The sequence below is a fragment of the Chenopodium quinoa genome, unplaced genomic scaffold (assembly GCF_001683475.1).
Source record: "Chenopodium quinoa cultivar QQ74 unplaced genomic scaffold, ASM168347v1, whole genome shotgun sequence".
NCBI classification, from domain to species: domain Eukaryota; kingdom Viridiplantae; phylum Streptophyta; class Magnoliopsida; order Caryophyllales; family Amaranthaceae; genus Chenopodium; species Chenopodium quinoa.
Genome location: NW_018745413.1, coordinates 6,057,300 through 6,077,935, shown reverse-complemented (window position 1 = coordinate 6,077,935; position 20,636 = coordinate 6,057,300). Strand labels below are relative to the sequence as shown.

General features: G+C 42.7%; 1 protein-coding gene across 1 annotated transcript; it reads left to right on the top strand.

The window, feature by feature from the left end:
• The first annotated feature begins 14,580 nt into the window (after positions 1-14,580).
• On the top strand, positions 14,581-19,809 carry LOC110713462 (probable glutathione peroxidase 5). The gene is made up of 6 exons (XM_021891905.1): positions 14,581-14,851; positions 14,970-15,046; positions 15,160-15,221; positions 16,731-16,849; positions 19,279-19,449; positions 19,551-19,809. Exons 1-6 carry the CDS (start codon positions 14,798-14,800, stop codon positions 19,581-19,583), a joined length of 516 nt encoding a protein of 171 aa, XP_021747597.1. The 5' UTR covers positions 14,581-14,797; the 3' UTR covers positions 19,584-19,809.
• Positions 19,810-20,636: the final 827 nt, after the last annotated feature.

Here is a 20,636-nt window from a genome sequence, read left to right as displayed (position 1 = left end):
CCACGCGTCCTCCACGGACCACTTAAGACACGCCACGTGTCCACCCATGCCAAATGGGACAACCGGCCATCAAGGCCCATTTCAGTCTAGAAGCCCGATCGGCCCTAGGTTTACCTTAAACCTAGAGAGTTGCACGCTTCCCAAGGCTATAAATACTCGATTAATCCTCATTAATCAGGGACCGAATAATTACGGAACACACTAATAACCGGCTGATCTCGCTAGCAAAGCAGATTACCTACATTAAATACTCTCACCTAGAGAGACCTTATTACTTTAATTTCTGTATTAATTACTCCTTAATCAGGTACTAACTTGACCGTTGGAGGCGGAGCTCTCAGGAGTCTCCGTTATTTTGCAGGTACAGGCGTCCGGTTCCAGTCTCGGAATTGTAACTCTCCCGCAGGACATCAGAAAACCCCGAAACATTTGGCGCCGTCTGTGGGGAGAGTACTTCAGAGATGGCATCCAAGTCTGTACCGACCCCAGAAGAGAGGCGTCCCCTAGACGACCCTCAAGTTCAGTCGGACCATGATACCGAAAGTGAATTTGAAGTTGAAACTCATACAGCTCCAGACGGGACCCTAAGGGCCCGCCGTACCCGTCATACTGAAATAAGGGAACGGGAGTATCTTCAAACAGGAAGCGAGCCAGCAGGCGCACCGCTTGCTCGGCAACAGCCGACTGATGGGTCTGCTCCCATCACAAGGAACGAACTCATGACCTTCATGAGGGGATTCAAGGGAGAGATCCAAGAGTTGATCAACAAAAAACCGCCTGCTTCAGTCAAAGAGCAGGCGGCCAAAAAACCTTCCACTTCACTGAAGGAAGCCAGTTCAAGGGCGAGAGGCGACTCCCCATCCTAAATCTAAGAAGCGGGAGCCGTCTGCTCTTGATTTCACAAAACTCCGTTATCCTACGGGAAATAGGAAACCGGTTCGTCATATTCAGGCGGACGGGTCAAAGCAAACGTTCACAGATGCTCGGCACCTGCTAGAGCAGAAGAAGAGTGACCGATTATCAGAGTCGGCTTCTACTTCAAATTTTCAGGACAGTTTGCGAAATGCCTCGATGAGGCCAAACTCAGTCGTACCATGAGAGTCAGTCAGGCGGCACCTCCGTCAGTCTGGCTTTCATTAGTGCGCAGGCGGTACCAAATTTCCATTTGTGCCGCAACAACAATATTTTTATGCAGCCACCTCCATTTGGTGGACCTGCAGCAAAAAACGTCCAACCTATGGACTGGCAGCTACGGCTGCTTAGACTTGGTGAACAGCCGTCGGCCTTCTCCAAGGAAATTACTGAAGCCGCTCAGCCGGCCAAAGTAAAAAATGTTTTAGTAGGCGCCTATGATGGCACTACTAACCCGGAAGGACCATCTGATGGCATTCACCAACCTGATGTACCTTCAAGGGTTGGATGATCCCACTTGGTGCAAGTGTTTCCCAGCAACTCTCAAGGGAATTGCACAGCAATGGTTCGGCAACCTGCCGACTGGTTGTGTAAACAGTTTCAGGACGCTTGCTTACTTATTTGCCTCCAACTTTGCAATGAACATTCCCTGCGAAGAAAACGACCCTTGATTTGGGAACAATTCAGCAGGGTGAAAAGGAGGGGCTTCGTTCCTACATCAGGCGGTTCAACCTGATGAGAATACAGATTCAAGGGTTACCGGATGAGGTAGCTTATACTGACTTTTTTAGAGGTCTCAAAGACGGGTCTACCTTCAAATTTGATTTAGTTCGAAAAAGGGTGGCGACTCTTCAAGAGGCCTTGATTGAAGCAGAAGCCTATATACAGGCGACTGATCTGTGTACAATGAAACAGTCGGACGGGAAGAGGTTCGACAATAGAGAAGGACGACAGAAACAGTCGTCCAACAAAGATGAAAAAAGAAAAGGGGTCTGGGCGGCTGATTCCTCTAAAACAGCCGGCCAAGAAGAAAAAGGAATTCAAACCATACTCCCCAAAGTATGTGTTTAACAAGGATAACCAGTTTATCCTAAAAGAAATAAAGGGACGGCTCTCAATTGAGAAACCGCTCCCCATGAAGGTTCTGCGAGCAACCGGAACCAAGACAAAATCTGTGCTTATCATGATGACATTGGTCATCACACCAACGACTGCATTAGTCTCATGCTGGTACCTAGACCGCTTGGCTGATCAAGGTGATCTTGACACTTATGTCAAGAAATCTACGGGGAATACTTCCTCAAAAAAGCAGTCGGCCAAAAAAGAATCAACAGGCCGACAGTTCCGATACAGATGATGCAGTCGTCTACACCATTGCAGGCGGCTTCTCAGGAGGCGGGCCCCACTATTAGGGGCAACAAAGATAATATAAGGCGGTTAGATGTAAATTCCGTTCACCAAGAACGACCGTCCAAATATACATTTCCTGAGATTGTCATCACTGAAGAGGATCTAGGAGGAATAAGGGGGCCGCATGACGACCCTCTCGTTATTGAATGTAAAGTGGCCAACAGAGAGTTGGTCGAATCCTCATAGATACTGGGAGCTCTTCAGATCTCATCAGCAGCAAATGTCTGTCAAAACTGAAATATCAGACGGACTGCATACATCCGGGCCTCCCACCCTTTAATAGGGTTTGGAGGAGGAGTCGTCCACCCACTGGGACGAGTTGATCTACCCGTCCGCCTGGGCGAAAAAGGGGAAGGACGACACATGGTAGTCCGATTCCTAGTTGTAGAGGAACTCTCTGCCTACAACATGATTCTGGGTCGGCCCAACCCTGAATAGTGCCAAGGCTGTTATAATCCCGTCACTTATGCTGCTTAAGTTTGAAAGGGACAATGGAACAGTCGGCTCCCTAAGGGGAGATCAGAGGATGGCCCGAGAGTGCTATCTCTCGGATGTCAAACCACTGCTAAGGCCACTGGGTCAAGTGGAGAAAAAACAGACCTTGACAATGTCAAGGAAAGTGCGCCTGTTCAAGAAACAGGCGACAGAAAAAGAAAGGCGTCCCAGACAGAGTCCGCCAGAAAGGCAAGAAAATAGCAATCATTGGCAGAGGACCGGCCGGATGAGTTCCGCCCTCAGCCGGCTGGTGAGCATACGGACCTGATATTAGACGACTCCCGCCCTGACCGAACAGTCAAAGTTGGGACGACTGCTCTGAGAAACCTTGGTGATGACTTTCACAACCTGTTGAAAGAATACAAGGACATCTTTGCATTTGAAGTCCATGAAATGCCAGGCATTAGTCCTGATCTGGCAGTACACAAACTCGCTGTGGATCCGAAAAAGAAGCCGGTACGGCAAAAGAAGCGGAACCATGGTGAAGAAAGAGGTCAGGCGGCCGCCGCCGAAGTCAAAAAATTACTTGATGCAGGGTTCATTCGGCAATGTTACTTCCCAGATTGGGTTGCAAATGTGGTACTTGTTAAAAAGCCGAATGGCACCTGGCGAATGTGTGTAGAACTACACAGACTTGAACAAGGCGTGCCCCAAAGACAGTTACCCTCTGCCCAAAATTGATAACCTGGTCGACTCAACAGCCGGCCATGCCTTGATGAGTTTTATGGACGCCTATTCTGGTTTTCATCAAATTCCTTTGTGGAAGAAAGATCAGGAGAAGACGGCCTTCGTCACTGATCAGGGATTATACTGTTATACGGTCATGCCGTTTGGTCTTAAGAATGCCCCGGCTACATTCCAACGAATGATAAACACAGTGTTCTTTGATCAGATTGGAGAAACGTCGAGGCATACATTGATGATATGATTGTTAAGACTAAACTTCAGAAAGATCATCTGACGGACCTCCGAGAAACTTTCGCCACACTCAGGCGGCACCATGTCATGCTCAATCCCAAGAAATGTGTATTTGGAGTTGAGTCTGGGAAATTTCTCGGATTCCTTATCAACCAGAGAGGAATAGAGGCGAACCCTGAGAAGGTACAGGCGGTCATTGACATTGCAGTCGCCTCGTACCGTCCGAGAGGTTCAGAAGTTAACAGGTTGTCTGGCGGCCTTGGGAAGATTTCTAAGCCGATCAGGCGACAAATGCCTATACTTTTTTCCAGGCAATTAAGAAAAAGGCAAGGTTTGAATGGGGGCCGGATGCTGAGGCCGCCTTCCAGAAATTAAAGGTTCACTTGCATTCCTTGCCAAGGCTGGTCAGCCCTTTGCCCAAAGAAAATCTCTACATGTACCTGGCCGTCTCTGATCATGCGTTAAGCGCGGTGCTCCTTGCTGAAAGGGACGGCTGTCAACTTCCGGTCTACTTTGTCAGTCACGTACTGAAAAATGCCGAGTTGAGGTATCCCCTAGTGGAGAAATTTGGTCTTGCACTCTTCATGGCTGTTAAAAAATTGAAGCCCTACTTTCTGGCACATGCAGTCGTCGTGTTATACCGACCAACCGATCAAACGGCCCCTTACCACCATGGAGTCCTCCGGACGAATGATCAAATGGGCCATAGAAATGCAGAGTCTCGAAGTTACTTTCGAGCCTAGAAAAGCAGTGAAGGGGCAAGCCTTTGCTGACTTTATTGTAGAGATGACTCGTCCTCCTGACTCTCAAGTTCCAGACCAAGTCTGGAAGGTATATGTGGACGGGAAGCTCTACTTCAAACGGTTGTGGAGCAGGCGTCGTATGTCAATCTCCAAGAGGGCGACAGGTTCGAGTATGCTCTACGCTTCAGTTTCCAGGCTTCAAACAATGAGGCAGAATATGAAGCTTTACTAGCCGGGATCCGCATGTGTAAGGCGCGCCGGGGCAAGGAAAATAGACGCCTGTTCTGATTCACAACTGATAGTGAGTCAGTACAATGGCGAATACGAAGCAACACATCCGGCCATGATCAAATATTTACAGGCGGTCCGACAAGCAGTCGGCTCCCTTGAGGATTTCCATCTGATCCAAGTACCCGAGATCAGAAAACAACCAGGCAGATGCACTCTCGAAATTAGCATCATCCGCCTCCTCCGATACTCCTCGAACTGTGTTTTGGGAAGTAATGGAGAAGAGAAGCATCGAGGAAAATCCTATTGGAATTCTAGACAGAAGCTCAACCTGGATGGATTCAATCAGGGCATATCTGACAAACGGTACACTGCCGGATGATCCTCAACAGGCGGCATCACTGAAAAAACGAGCCTCCTGTTTTTGAAATGATACAGGGGGAACTGCACAAGAGGGGGCACCTTCAACCCTTCTTTAAAGTGTGTTACTCCTGAAAAGGGACGAGAGATACTAGATGATCTTCACTCTGGGTTTCTGTGCTTCCCATATAGGTGGGTAGGATGCTTGCTCAAAGGGCAAGGCGGCAGGGCTACTTTTGGCCTACTTTGGAAGCAGATGCAATGGAGATGGTGAAAAAATGTGACAAGTGCCAAAGGTTTGGCAAATTAATTTCACCGTCCGGCTACTGACCTCACTACCATTCACAGCCCACTACCGTTTGCTAAGTGGGGCATGGACATTCTGGGGTCCATATACGCCTGCTACAGGCGGCAGAAGGTATATACTTGTTTGCCGTTGACTACTTCACTAAATGGGTAGAGGCGGAGGCTGTAAAGGGAATCAAGACGAAAGATGTAATTTCATTCATTTGGAAAAACGTCATCACTCGGTTCGGGGTTCCCATGTCTATGGTTTTTGATAATGGTCCCCAATTTGAGACGCCTGTTCTCAAAAGCTGGTTGGGAGACCAAGGAATGGACATTACTTTGCATCTGTCGGCCGTCCACAAGCAAACGGCCAGGTAGAAGCCTTTAATAAAATCATCTCAGACGGTCTCAAGAAAAAAATTGAACGAGCAGGCGGCCTATGGGCAGATGAACTACCACATGTTCTTTGGGCCATTAGGACGACTGAAAAAGGGGGACTGGAGAAACTCCATTCCTCCTAACTTATGGTGCAGAAGCTGTTCTTCCAATAGAACACTACGAGCCGACTCTTCGAGTAATGCTATATGACGAAGAGGCAAACTGGGAAGCTATGCGCCTGGCATTAGACTCACTTCCTGAAAAGAGGGGCAATGCTGTTTTGCGCCATGAAATCTACCGCCTGAGAATGACTAGATCATACAAACAAAAAAGTGCACAGGCGTCCACTCAAAGTAGGGGACTTTGTACTTAGAAAAATGGAAGCAGTTGGTAGGGCTAACGAGTCTGGCAAACTAACTCCCAACTGGGAAGGACCCTACCGAATCTATGCGGAAGTCAGGGACGGTACCTACCGTCTGGAAACACCAGACGGACAACCGTTGCCTCGAACTTGGAATGTAGATAACCTTAAGAAATATTTCTTTTGAATGATGTAAAGTAAAGAGCTACTTAAAAAAGTTGGCACTTACTATTCAATTTTGTATTACGAGGGGCATGCCGTCTGTACCTTTACAGTCGGCTACTCTCCATTGAGTTTCACTTTATCTTTACAGGGGCATGCCGTCTGTTCCATTACAGTCGGCTACTCTCCCTCGAGTATTTTACTCACAATACTTAGCTAAAAAGTTTAGGGCCTGGCCGATCCTGTAACTAACAGGCGGCTACCCTTCTTTTACTTAGCACATACGTTCACCAAGAACATACCAAGGCCACTGGCCGAATGATCAGACCAGGCGCCTAGTCAACTGATCTAACTTTTAAAAACTAATCCGACCTGTCCCAACATTATAGCAGGCGTCCGGCGGCATCCATTCGGATGAAATTCGTCGCAGAGAGCAGCTCCCTTTTGGGTGGAACATTGTTCTATAAACTAATTACACGGCACCTATACGACTGTCCCAAAGGGCAACCACGTAGCCGTTTTTGAGACAAGGATAACTCTATCACTAACCAAACCAGTGGTAGCAGTTGACATCTGAGTCAGATGACCGCCTGTATTACTTGGGATAAATGCAGGGGTACCTATTGAGTTAATAGCCAACAAACATTGGCGAATCAAGGGGTCTAGCCGGCCTACGCCGCCTGGTACCTCTACTTCTCAAAAAAAGTGACGGCGACTGAGTAACTCCAAAGTTAACTCATAGTCACTCCTTCAAATTTGGTATGGAACCTAAAAAGTTTGAGTCGTCCGCCTGTTTTATACAAACAAGGGCACTCGAACCCCTATTCCTACTGGATAACCTATTGAGTAAATAGCCAAACAAACATTGGTAAATCAAGGGGTCTAGCCGGCCTACGCCGCCTGATACCTTTACTACTCAATCAAGATTGTGACGAAGACTAAGTAACTCCTATGTTAACTTAATAGTCACTCAAACTTAGTACTGAGCCTAAAAGGTACGAGTCGTCCACTTGTTTTTTAATAAACAAAGGCTCTCAACCAATACTCTTGCTAGGTTAATAAATAACAAATTAGAGGCCAAACATTGGCAATAAAGGGAAACAACCGGTACCCGCCGCTTGTTTTCCTACTTAAATTCCTTGGCTACTTGGTAATTCTATTTACTTGGTCAAATTGAATAAAGAGTTCGAATACCGATTGATTAAATGGCCGACTGATCATCTATCCTGGAAACAGACAACCAGTCGTCCAGGGGCATAGGCGGCATACTTACTATTTGTACCTGTCTTAACGTTCGGCCATACACAACAGTCTGTCTAGTGAGCAAATTTCAAATACTTAGACAAATTTGAACAAAAACAAAAAATTTGATTAAAATGAGCCGGCCATAAAAGACCAGCAGAATATTCAAAACCCCGGCCCCCTGGCCGGGTAATTACAAAGCAAACGGCACGCAGGCCGTGGAAAAAAAAAAAAAAAATATACTTAAAGCTTAAGAAGGGGGCAGTTCAGTATCAGCAGCAGCCGCCTGGTCAGCACTCTTCTTGCTGGACTCGGCCTTAGCTGCATCATCTTTTGATGCCTTACCCCCAAGTGGCACAAGCGCCACAACCGGCTCTTCCTCCTCCAACGCAACGTCCATCGCCTCTTCTTCAGCAGCCGCCAGGATCTGTTGATTATATATTTCCGAACACTGGCGGTACGTTCTTTCCCATGAGGCAAAGTCGGCACTGGGGAACAGTCGTTCCCAGGTCATGCGTTGGATTTGGGCGGAGTCTTCCACCATCTCCCGGACGAGCTCTTGTTTCTCTTGCTCGGCCTTGTCCGAGAGCTCTTGGGTAAGACTCTTCTCCTGGTTCACCAGGCGTTCTTTTACGTTAGCCAAAGATTTCTCCATGGCTTCGTAAGAGTGCATTTTCTGACGAAGGGGCTTCAGCTCGGCTTTAAGTTTGGTGACGGTCCCCTCCAGCTCGTCAACCTTCTTTTGGGCCGCCTCTAGCTGAGCCCGAACAGCGGCGGTCGCCTGCGCCTGATAATAAAGAAGATCAATGGTCAGTACTTCATTTTGGGCAATTTGAAACATTGCTTTATCACAGCTGGAGGCGGCCATAGCCTTTGCGGCCTTTACCTCTTTGTTTTTCCGATCAATCGGCTTGCGAAGGCTGTTGACTCGGAGCAGGGCCTAAGTACAAAGAAAAACAGGCGTCAGTTTCCAGTCATAAGGGTTAACAGGCGTCCTGGAACTTCAAAAGGGTATACCTCAGCTAGGATCCCCGAAATTCCATCGAGGTCAAGGGTGCCGGCACCCTTGACCGCCTCCCTGTCAGAGGGAGGAACTACTTTAACCATTGACTTGGCTACCTCAACCAAGTCAAGTCCCTGGGGGCCGGCTGCATTAAGCAAAAGGAAAAACAAGTTAGACCTAATCAAGAAGGAAGCAAGAGTGAGTTTTTACAAGCAAGTGTCCATACATCTAGGCGGCCCCGCCTGGGTTTTTGAGGAAGTGGCCGGCTGCTTCTCAGCCGCCACTGTTTTCCTGGAAGACCCAGGAGAGCTTGCAACAGTCGTTCTCCGGGCCTTGGGGTCCGGCTGTTGCGAGGAAGAAGCCCTTGGAGTGCCAGACTGAAAACAAAAAGAGTTAGTATATGCATAATACAACTTAAAGGGGAAGAGTTTTCAAAGCTTACCAAGGGTGCCTCCTTGCGGGGGGAGTCGGCGTACAACTGCTTCATTAGCGAAACCCGCAGCATGGCCGCCGCAGTCTTAGATGCTGTTATTTTACTCATGGCGTCGGCTGAAAGAAATAAACAGCAAAGTTAGTAAAAATCCCAAGTAAACAAGGCGTGAGAAAACAGAGTATTCGTCAGGCCGGCTACCTCTAGAGCACCGACTGCCGAGGCCACAGGCGGCCAAGAAGTACTCATCATAGAGCCACTTGAAGCTCGGGACGCAGTGTAGGGGTACTTGCTCTCGTACCCCTGAAGTAGAGTTCACCCTAGTCTCTACTTTGAAGAGTCCTTTGTCTAGGATCTCTCTTTTAGCCTTTGGGGGAACAGGCGGCATGCTGCGGCCGCCTGCAAGAAGAGGCGGATCCCTGTTCCACTTGTTAAAACGTTTGTTCAGCTCCGTGTCTGAACTCTCGATAATAAGGAAGGTGTTCCGCCAATCCTTCCATTTGTTTGCCTTACCTCTCGTCATGAGGTAACCCCTGTGGCTTGTTAGTTGATACCAGCCGGTACCTCCCGACTTAGGGGTCCGGCTGAGATAGTTCATCTGGGCGAAAGCCTCAAAACTTGGCTCCACCCCGTTCAGTTCGCACCCGGCCACATAGCCGAGTACGTTTACCCAAGAGTTGGGGGCTAACTGCCATAACCCCAGATCATACCCATCTAAAATCCGCTGAACAGCCGGATGTAATGGGAAGCGCAGACCAGCTTTGATGGCCGCCACATAGCAGCCAAAACAGCCGTCACCATAGCTGGTACCAGCCGGCCAGACGACAGTATCTTCTGGATCCGGCACAAATAGTAAATACTCCGGGCTCATTTTGTGGTTAGCAATAAAGCTCGCCACGTTGTCTCGCATGGTTGCGATCCGGCCCGGGGCACCCTGCAGTAGTAGGGGGTGTTTTCCTCTCTGTAAGAGGCGGACGGCTCTGCCCAATTATCCCCCTTCTCCACTGCATGGGAACTTCTCGCCTCTTGTAGGCGGTTATGTTTTTCTTCTGAGTCAGAAGAACTATGGTCAGAAGAACTATGGTCAGAAGAGCTGGAATCGGACTCGTCCCCTGACGAGTCCGAAGAGGACGACTCCTCCCCTCTCCTAGAGGGGCCCGCCTCCTCTCCCTTAGAAGGAGCAGAAGGTAAATTAGACATGTCCACGGTTAGATGAGAAGGGAACACCTTGGTCCCTCTCTCAGAACTGTCAGCTTGACAGTCGCCTCGTTCCACATCTGGCGCCTGGTCAGATGTTTCGCTAAGGAGTACCCTTTGGGAGGAGCCGTCTGAGTTTGATATTCTAGCAGTCTTTTTTTGTTCTGGCCATCACGTTCTGCATAGACACAGATTCAGTCGGACTTTGTATAAAGGGCAAAGATGGGTCCAGAAAAGGGCAGGCGGCACTCCTAGTCCTAGATTCAGCCGTCCCCGGTGACCGGCTGATCACTAACTTAGGGCGTGTCGTGTGCTTCCATGGTGCCATTTCAAAAAATAAAAAGAAAATTAAGAGTAAGAGAACTGAGTTACCTGAACGGATGACAGTTGATGAAGTCCTGAAAGTTCGGGTCAGTCGGCTTGTCAGAACAGGCGGTAGGCAGAAAAAGTCCGAAAATGTCAGATCAAGTTCAGGGGTCCGAATGTTCTCGCAAAAATTCTCAAATGTGAAAATGACCGAAGTCAGCACTTCCTTTTATAGGCAAAATGAGAAGGCGAAGGGTCGCTTCCGAATTCAAATTTGGGCGGGAGAATCTCCCGGCCGTCTGCAAGGTGACACCTGTAACGGGCCGTCGCCTGTCACCGTGCGACACCTGTCACAGGCGACACGTGACCAGTCGCGTGCCACCTGTGAGGGGCAAATGATTAGGGGATTTTTATCCACCAAGCGCCGTTTGACAAGTGGACCAACCAGGTTCCGCCACGCGTCCTCCACGGACCACTTAAGACACGCCACGTGTCCACCCATGCCAAATGGGACAACCGGCCATCAAGGCCCATTTCAGTCTAGAAGCCCGATCGGCCCTAGGTTTACCTTAAACCTAGAGAGTTGCACGCTTCCCAAGGCTATAAATACTCGATTAATCCTCATTAATCAGGGGACCGAATAATTTACGGAACACACTAATAACCGGCTGATCTCGCTAGCAAAGCAGATTACCTACATTAAATACTCTCACCTAGAGAGACCTTATTACTTTAATTTCTGTATTAATTACTCCTTAATCAGGTACTAACTTGACCGTTGGAGGCGGAGCTCTCAGGAGTCTCCGTTATTTTGCAGGTACAGGCGTCCGGTTCCAGTCTCGGAATTGTAACTCTCCCGCAGGACATCAGAAAACCCCGAAACAATTGCCATTTTGTACATTAGCAAATCTCACACATTATGTCATACTATCAATATACTTCCAAGTTAAGTAGTTTGGTATTTTTCAATCAGTTGCTTGAGGATCGCAGTTCTGAGGTTGGTCTTTCTATGTTATTAGTGGATTTTCAAAATGCCTTCAATCTTATTGATCGTACGGTCATGTTACGTGAAGTTTGTCGTCATTGTATGGGCATTTTGCGATGGGTTGAATTTTTCTATTCAAATCCAGCCAGATTATATTATGGGGACCAATCCTTATGGCCGTGTCAGGGGGTGCAGCAGGGTGTTCCCCTTGGTCCTCTACTTTTTGCTTTGGTTTTACAGCTCCTGGTTTGTAAAAACAGAGATGCTTTTGACTTATGTCTTCAGGCGTGGTATTTGGATGACAACAATGTTATTGGTGACACTTTAGTGATAGGGAAAGTTTTGGAGTTGATCATGGAGGAAGGGCCTCGTTTTGGGTTACATCACAATGTGGAAAAAATTGAAGTTTTCTGGCCTTTAGAGGACCCTCGAAGCAGGCTTGTGGGTGTCTTTCCGACTAATATTTCTCGACCTTCACATGGTGTTAAGTTACTTGGCGGTCTAGCTAGTTCTGATCCCGGTTTTGGAGGTGACCTTGTGATACAGAGGGTAACCAAGACCATTGCTTTAATGGATAGAGTTGCTAAGCTCGATGATCCCTAGTGTGAGTTGTTGTTACTTAGGGCATGTACCGAAGTTTCTAAACTCTAATTTTCTCTACGTACTTGTCCTCCTAGTACTTTTGAGGTGGCTTAGCGCACTTTTTACAAGGCTCTTTGATCGTCCTTAGAGCGTATCGTTACTGCTTCAGGTCCTGGGTTTGGCGATGGGCAGTAGCGGCTTGCCACCTTACCATTTGCATTTGGCGGACTTGGTGTTTATTCCGCAGGTGATGTTAGTCATTATGCCTTTCTTGCCTCTCGGTTATAGTTTGTTGGGTTGCAGACACAGATTTTACGGCATGCTAGCGTTGTTGGCCTAGGTCGAGTCTTCGCGGATGCGTTGCTTCTATATAATGGAGTGGTTGAGTATGAAATTTTGAGTAATCCTAGTAAGATCGCTGCCCCTAAAATCCCGAAGAAATCGGTAGATATATATTTCAAAAAGATTACCACATTTGTAGAATCCACATTCTCTTTATCTTCTCGTCAATCAGCATTGTGGAAATCGCAGCAAGGAGTTCACACCTTTGCTTGGCTATGGGTTGTCCCTATTTTTGGGTTGAGTCAGACGATGAACGCGAAAACATACCGATGTGTGCTGTTCTACCGGATGGGTGTTCCATTGTTCTCTATCTCGACGGCGTGCTCTGCTTGGGGTTTTTACTGGGGATATTTTCGGCGACCATCCGTCGTCGTGTGCTGGCATTGTGGGTATTAAACATCGACATAATGTTGTTCGGGATACCCTTGTTGATATTCGCTACACATCTGGGATTTCAGCAAGATAGGAGGTTGACATAGGATTGTCGGGAGGGAATGACGGAGCCCTCAGACCTGCCGATATGTTACTTTATTCATGGAATTGTGGTCATGATGTATGTGTCGACTTCACATGGTCTTTTCCTTTGACATAAACAGGGCTAGATGACTTTGTTCCTGGACGGGTTGTGGTTGATGCGACTCATTGGAAGCGGGTTAAGTACGAAGCTCGTTGTCGGGCGAATGGATATGGTTTCATCCCCTTCTCCTTTTCTTCTCTTGTGGGATTAGAGAAGGGGCCTGTTGCATTGCTGAAGCGGGTTCAGTGGTTCTCGACGACGTAAGACATTGGAGCTCGTGCGGCAGCTCATATCTTCACTAAGGTAAGCTTTGCTATAGCTAGAGGAGTGGGAGCTCAAATTGTATCTCGGCTTCCCACTAATTTATTGTAGGTTGTATGACTTTTGTTTTTTAGATAATAATAATAATAATAATAATAATAATAATAATAATAATAATAATAATAATAATAATAATAATAATAATAATAATTACTCCCTCTGTCCCCGATTGATAGTCACTTATGCCATTTTTGGGCACCCAAAATGTAAGTCACATTTGTTTTTTTTCAAGTACCATTAATAGTATTTTTTTACCAAAATTCTCTAACATTTGCAAAAATATTTGTGCAAATTTAACTTTCCAATGTAAATTTTACTTTCCCATGTACTTTAATTACTTTTTCTCTCTATTTTTTTGCATACCCAATGTAAATTTACTTTTTCAATATACTTTCTTTAATTCTCCTTAATTCTCGTGATTTTTCTTCAAAAGTGACTATCAATTGGGGATGGAGGGAGTATAATTATTATTACTAGATATAAGCCCGTGCGATGCACGGTTCTAGTAAATCTTTTTAATTAATTTAAGATTTTTTTAATATGAAGATCATTCATCGGATATTTGAATAAAATTCCTAATATCATAAGATAATTTTTTTTTTAAATTTTAACACTAAAGTTATCTTTCATAGGTTTATTTTTTTTTACGTGGCGCTTGAATTTAAAATTCCAAACCTTATTCTTTAATTTTTCTTAATAAAAAATAAATGACAAATCATTTTATTTATTGATTAAAATAAGTTCTTTGCAAATGCGTTTTTTTATATACTCGTTCTGTTCAAAATGTCAGTCTCATCTAAAATCTTTTAACTATTAAAAAAATTAGGGGGAATCTTCTAAATTTCTCTTTGTATATAAGGAAAAACATAGTGATATGAGATTTAGTTTTATTCGTTTCGATGAGTACATTTTTAATATCTAATTTTTATAATATTTGCTAGGGAGAGATTAAAGATATTTACGATCAAAGATTTACATCCATATATGTAAAAAACATAATTATTAGTTTTTAAAATAATTTAAATTTCAATTGTTCACTATTCGTTATTTTTATGGCAAAATTCTTAAATCTTATTCGTCACTTTTTCTTAGGTGGCGAGTGAATTTTTTAATTCTAAAATAAATTATTAATCTAAAATTTCATTGGTCAAAATAATACCTTTTTCTTATGTGGCGCATCAAATGCTCCCGAAAAATGCCTAATTTATTTATATATATATTAGATTATTGTTTTTATTATTATTATTATTATTATTATTATTATTATTATTATTATTATTATTATTATTATTATTTAATCTAATTAAGGTGGAACAACCACTACCAACATTTTTAATTAATGCTTTTCTACCAATAAAAATAATAATAATGAAAATGCCCCTACCTTGGAGGCCCACCCAATACCATCCTGTGTAAATAAATCAGTGTTTGCCGCGTTTCTTATGGCAGCTAACAACCTACACACACAAACACATTCCCTCAAAAAAAAAAACCTACACACACAAACACAATCATCTTCATCTACTCAATCTTTAGTCGATCTTAGTTTCAGATAAAAGGGACTATAATTTTTTTTTTTTTTTATTTTTGTTTAATTTTATTTCATTTTCCACTCAAATGGGTGCTGTTGAATCAGTCCCACAACAATCCATCCATGAATTTACTGTTAAGGTAATTGAAATTTTTTCTTTTTTTTTTTGGTTGATTTATATGAAAAATTGTATTATCCCACTTGAGAAATCCAAAATTGGATGTAAGGTATTTATTATAATTTCAATTGTGTGAATAGGATAATAAGGGAAAGGATGTTGATCTAAGTATGTATAAAGGGAAAGTTCTTTTGGTTGTCAACGTTGCTTCAAAATGGTAATCCTACTTTACATTGATTTAAATTGGTTTGTTGATTTTTGAATTTATTATATTTTGGTTGTTTATAGTGTAAGAATTTGTGTTTTTGTTGTTTTTGTTGGTATATGCAGTGGGTTTACCAATGTAAATTATACCCAGTTGACAGAATTGTACCAGAAATACAGGGATAATGGTAAGATTTTTGCTTTTTGTTTGTTTTGTTTTTGGGTTGTTATGTATTAGTATGATAAACTTGTGATTGTCTTTTGTTTGTGAAGTTAGAACTACAATTAGTGAAATTAGTGTGAGATATTGAGAAAATGACCAAATTTAGAAAATTATTTTGTGATGGTTCTGGGAGCAGGAGGAAAAGTGGAAGGATTTGAGAAAAAGATTGGGGGTTATTTGTTGTGTATGACTAATGAGAGATTATAATGATTCTATTGGTGATACTATTTGCGAGATGGCAGTAGGGTTCAGGAGATGGCTCTTTTTAAATCCATGGTTTTGAAAATGGGATGGGAATAATGAATAAGTAATAATGTTGGTAGACTTGTTTACTACTGGATCACTGTTAGACGAAGAATTGTGTCGGACATTGGAGTCTAATAGTCCTTAATCATAATACCATATCCATATGTACCTTTAATAATATATTTTCTTTTCCTATGTTGCAAATACAGTGTAAATTGTGGGGTTTTTATTATTGTTTACCTATTGATTTCTTATGGATTAGTGTTGATTCTAGGCATATGCAGGACTTTTTTGTCTGATACACGTTATTGACTCAATTGTTTCCTTCATAACCTTGGTGGTGATCTAGGAATCTTTGGAACCTGTTGCTAGAACTTAGAATTTAAAAGAACTTAAACTTTCATGAGTTTCATCTTTTTCTTCTGCTTGAATGCCTTAATCCAACATGAGAACTTCCCAAGAGGTCAGCGATCCTAGTAGTACTCTCAATAATTGTGGCTCATGTCAAGCAATGTGACAAAGTTTTACATTGGATGTCACTGGCCTATCGTAACCCTCCTTTATCCAGGCTTGGGACTGCAGCGGAAAACCTAGTGGCGGAGTTCCGATGGAGAATGAAATGACTAATCTTTCTAGGATGACAATGCATTGAATAAATGCTTTGCATTGTTGGATTGTCACACTAATTATTCATAAAATTAAAAAAATCTCATCAATGAAGAATGAAATGATTTTTCTAGGATGACACAGTGCATTGAATACATGCTTTGCATTATTGGATTGTCACACTAATAATTCATCCAAAAAAAAAACCCAAAGACTCATCACAAATGTATTGTCCAAAACGAATTTTCTCTATTAGCAATGAAGGGTCTTATATGTATGTATTATGACTGGTTGAAGCTTGAAGGGGATGTCTGAAGTGAACATGACATTAAATATCTTGGTAGTTGGTACTCACTTTAATTCGGACTTTTAAGAGATGTCAATGCCTTTCTTCTTCTTAGAGCTAGGTGTGTGAGTGAAGGGACACAAAAAGAGATTAGGAAACGTAGGCGAGTGATTGTGAATCAAAATTGTTTTAAGTTTTTATTGAATCAGTTGTGCTAACTGTGCTTTATTCAGAGAAGTTATTCACTCATTTCGATCTCTTTATACTCAACTGAAACCTTTTTGTCCCCCCCCTTTTTTTTTTATTGAAAAAGTCATTTTGCATCTGGTATCTCAGGTTTTGAAGTCTTGGCTTTTCCTTGCAATCAATTTCTAAAGCAAGAACCTGGGACAAGTGAAGATGCTGCAAATTTTGCTTGTACAAGATTCAGTGCTGAGTATCCCATTTTTCAAAAGGTAAGTTTGCAGTTTTTTTTGCTGGGAGTTTCATTTTTGTGGAATGTATACTTGTCCTCATTGAGCATTCCTTAGTTTATAATCTTGTGCGGATTTCTTTTGATGTGTGGCCTTTTTCATGTTTAGTAATAATATACCTTCACATGTCGTCTGTTAGAAACTTTATTTTATCTAGAATGTGGAGGATACAAGAGATGATTTATATTTTATAGTAATGGGACAAAAGAGATCTAGGCTCTGTGAGGAGAACTATGTCGCTGTTATATGGCCTTGGAACATTTTCTTGGTTGCTATATATATTTTTTCATTCTACCTTGAATCAAGTTCCCTTTTGGTACCCAGTCTTTAGAAGCAACAAATATGATGCTTTTGCATTTATGATCTAGGTGTTTTTGTTCAATTATCCCTTGGTCATATTCCCACTTATGGGATTAAGGCTTTGATTGATTGAGGATTCCATGGCCTTTTTTACATTTCTTTTTGTTGTCTTTCAGCTTCCTACTATGCAGTGTGTTCTGATTGTAACTTCCTTTTTAGTTGAGGTCAGGAGTAGGCATTGATTTTTTATTTATTTTTAGGGTGGCTTACAAATTTCTTAGGAGTGTTCGACGATTTTTCCTTTTTCTAAAATTCTTTGAGTACTCTTTCATACAACACCTTATAAAATATACTTCGTCTTCTATCACTTAGTTGGAAAGCAAAGGTCTCTAAGGAAAATCAAAACAATTTTATTGACTGCATGTTCAGTATGGCTCAATACATGCTAGACTTTAGACCCTATGTGTCAAATTTCTTATGTTAGTGCTACGTACCTAACAGTGAAAATTTTGGGTTTCATATTTTCTTGCCATTGGTGAGGAATCTAAGAGCAGTATATTATTGTATAGTAGATTAGTTTCTTATTATGAAATATGTTGGGATTTGATGGTTGTGGTTTGGGTCTTTCATGAAGCATTTACTGGTATGATGTTATTATGTGGAAGTATGAGGGAGGAGAGCATTTATGGCTTTGTGGTTGAAAAGGAAAGATTGGGTATTTCTCACTGGTAGTTTTGTGGCTGAAAAGGAATGATTAGATTTTACCCATTTTTGGCTTTGTGGTTTGAAACTTGAAAAGGCATAATTGGATTTCATGGGCTGAACTTGTAGTTGGCAGGTTTTGTGTGATAGACAATAGAGACCATAGAATGGTGTCCTCTGCATCCTTTTGGATTTTTTATGGTAGTGTATCCTATCTAACTGATATTGAATGAGGGGAAAAAAATTATTATTAGTTTAGGTTTAGAAATTTTCCTGTCTTTTTAATGATGAAATTTTCTTTAATTTTTAATGAATTATATTTATTAATAATTAATTTATATCTTAGAGGGCTATCAAAACCTGAGCCTCCTACTTTTTGAGGGATTATGCCCAAAGAACTATTTCAAAGTAAAATGGATTTGCTTGACGACAAGGAATGAAAGTAGTGTTAAGTACGGCTTGGTCACTGGCTTGCTTATCTAGCAGTTGTATTAAGCTTCTCTTCCTGAAAAGAAATTTGATTTAAAAGTGAAAATTATATAACAGTTGTGTATATTTCAACCCACTAAATAAAAAAAAAAAAAAAAATCAAGAATTTCCTCAGCCCTAGATCAGCAGCTGGCCTGCAGCTTCCATTTATCAGCATCTTATTATTTGAAAAATAACAGCAACAATCAGGTCAGAATATCGTGAACAGTCAAATGGAATTCCACTTGAATATTCTCTGGTTGACAGGTCTTAGGTTTCTGACTCACTGTAAATAGTGATTTTGCCACTTTGATCATGCACATTTGGCACTCCCATATTTGAATTCCACACTGCGTATTGTCAGAGCATCGGAAGTTAATGTGCTCCCACTGCCCCCCCCCCCTTTTTTTGGGGTTGGGGGGGGGGGGTGGTGGAGGGGGTGTTGAACCAGTGAACGGTGTGTTAAGTTGATAGTTCACTGCCGTGGGTCTATATTAGTGGGCACGAGCAACTAGTGCACCTCTCTTATCTTTTTCTCGTATGCACCTCTCTTATCTATAGTCAAGGAGCATATCGCATCAGTTCTTTAGGATGTTTGCATTTAAAAATTTTCTTGAACACACCCACCCCTTCGTGTGCTGCTTGACCAAGTGGGGTGGGGGGAACCCAAGTGACAGAAGACAATTTTCGAACACAGCTATTTAAACAAGATGAAACAAAGAAAAGGTGGGTGAGAAAAGAAAAAGTAGAGATTACAGAAATAACTCTTGTTTAGTGGTATTCCTTGAACTCCCATTACACTAACAAGAGCTGAAGCTAACCTGGTTACTGATATATTTGTGCATAATTATTTATCTATCTGTTTCCAGCTATAGCACTAAGCTACTAATATCACATTTCTGCCACTTCCCAATTGTTTGTACTTGAATTTGTTGTAACAGGTATGCGTCAATGGACCGAAGACAGCCCCTGTGTACAAATTCCTTAAAGCAAGTAAGCGTTCATCTCTTTTTGGAAACAGTGTCAAATGGAACTTTACAAAGTTCCTCGTTGGCAAGGATGGAAAAGTCGTCAAACGATATGGTACAACAACTCCTCCGCTTTCCATCGAGGTGCTTCATGCTCTTCCAGTCTTCCTCATCTTTACATCTCGCACTCTCATTGCTATATTTCCAGAAATCTGAATGTTCTTCTTTGACCTCTTGTTCTGCAGGGTGATATTAAAAAAGCATTAGGTGAGATGTGATGGGCTATAATGGCTGAGAAGTTTTGATGATTTATTTTTTCTTTTCTTGAACAAGATTAAATTATTACTATTATTTTTGTGTATAGAGAGTCATTTCTTGATTATAAATGAAATCAGTTTCTGTAGTTAATATTAATATTTGGAGTTTCGGACAGTGTGTATGATTTTGTTGACGATGTACTTCTCCCTATACCAAATCTCAGCTTCTGAATGGTGTTATAAGCAACACTATGTGAATAAGCGTGATGAGTTAGTAAGATCTTAGTTTATCTTGCTCTAATACCCTTATGCTTGTTGTAAGTGGAAATGGTAAAAGAGCTTCTCATTTGGGAAAAAAAAAATTCATTTGAATATATGTTTATAAGATATCAAAATAAATATTACTCAGTAATGGTTATAGTTTGTTACTTATTTATTTATTTATTTTGACAAAGATCACTAACAAAACAAACAAAAACTGCAAAACTAAAAGGACTAACAAAGGTAGCGACGATCCCGAGCACTAACTGCCAACCAATGTGCTAGAGCGATCCACTGTCGAGGCACCTTACATAGCCGACAAGACAAAAAGCGGGGAAGAAGCTCTTGAATTTCCCGTAGCAACCAGAAGTAGGAGATATCAAAGGGACCGAGACAACTGGAACAAGGAAACGAGCAGAGCGCATCAGTATAAACAAGAATACGCAGAAGGTCCCTGCGCAAGGCCAACCGGAGGCCCCCTAAGAAGGCCTGCAGTTCCGCCTGAAGAGCATTATGAGCCCGACAAGCACACGCTCCACCCCCGAGAACTCTATCAGAGTTCGCATCTCAAATAATCCAGCCAGCACCTGCACGATTATCACTGCAAAGCCAGGCTCCATCAAAAACTAAACAATGATCTAAGATATCCGTAGAATCCCCCTGTATACACAAAGGAGCCACTTGGTGGACCGGCTTAAGAGGAATTCCAGCCAAGGAGGTAAGGTGTCGACGGAACTCCTGAGCCTGAAGGGCTCTAGCTGTCCATTCCCTAGAGAGACGATGAAATAAACAGGGAGACCAAACCGCCTGTCG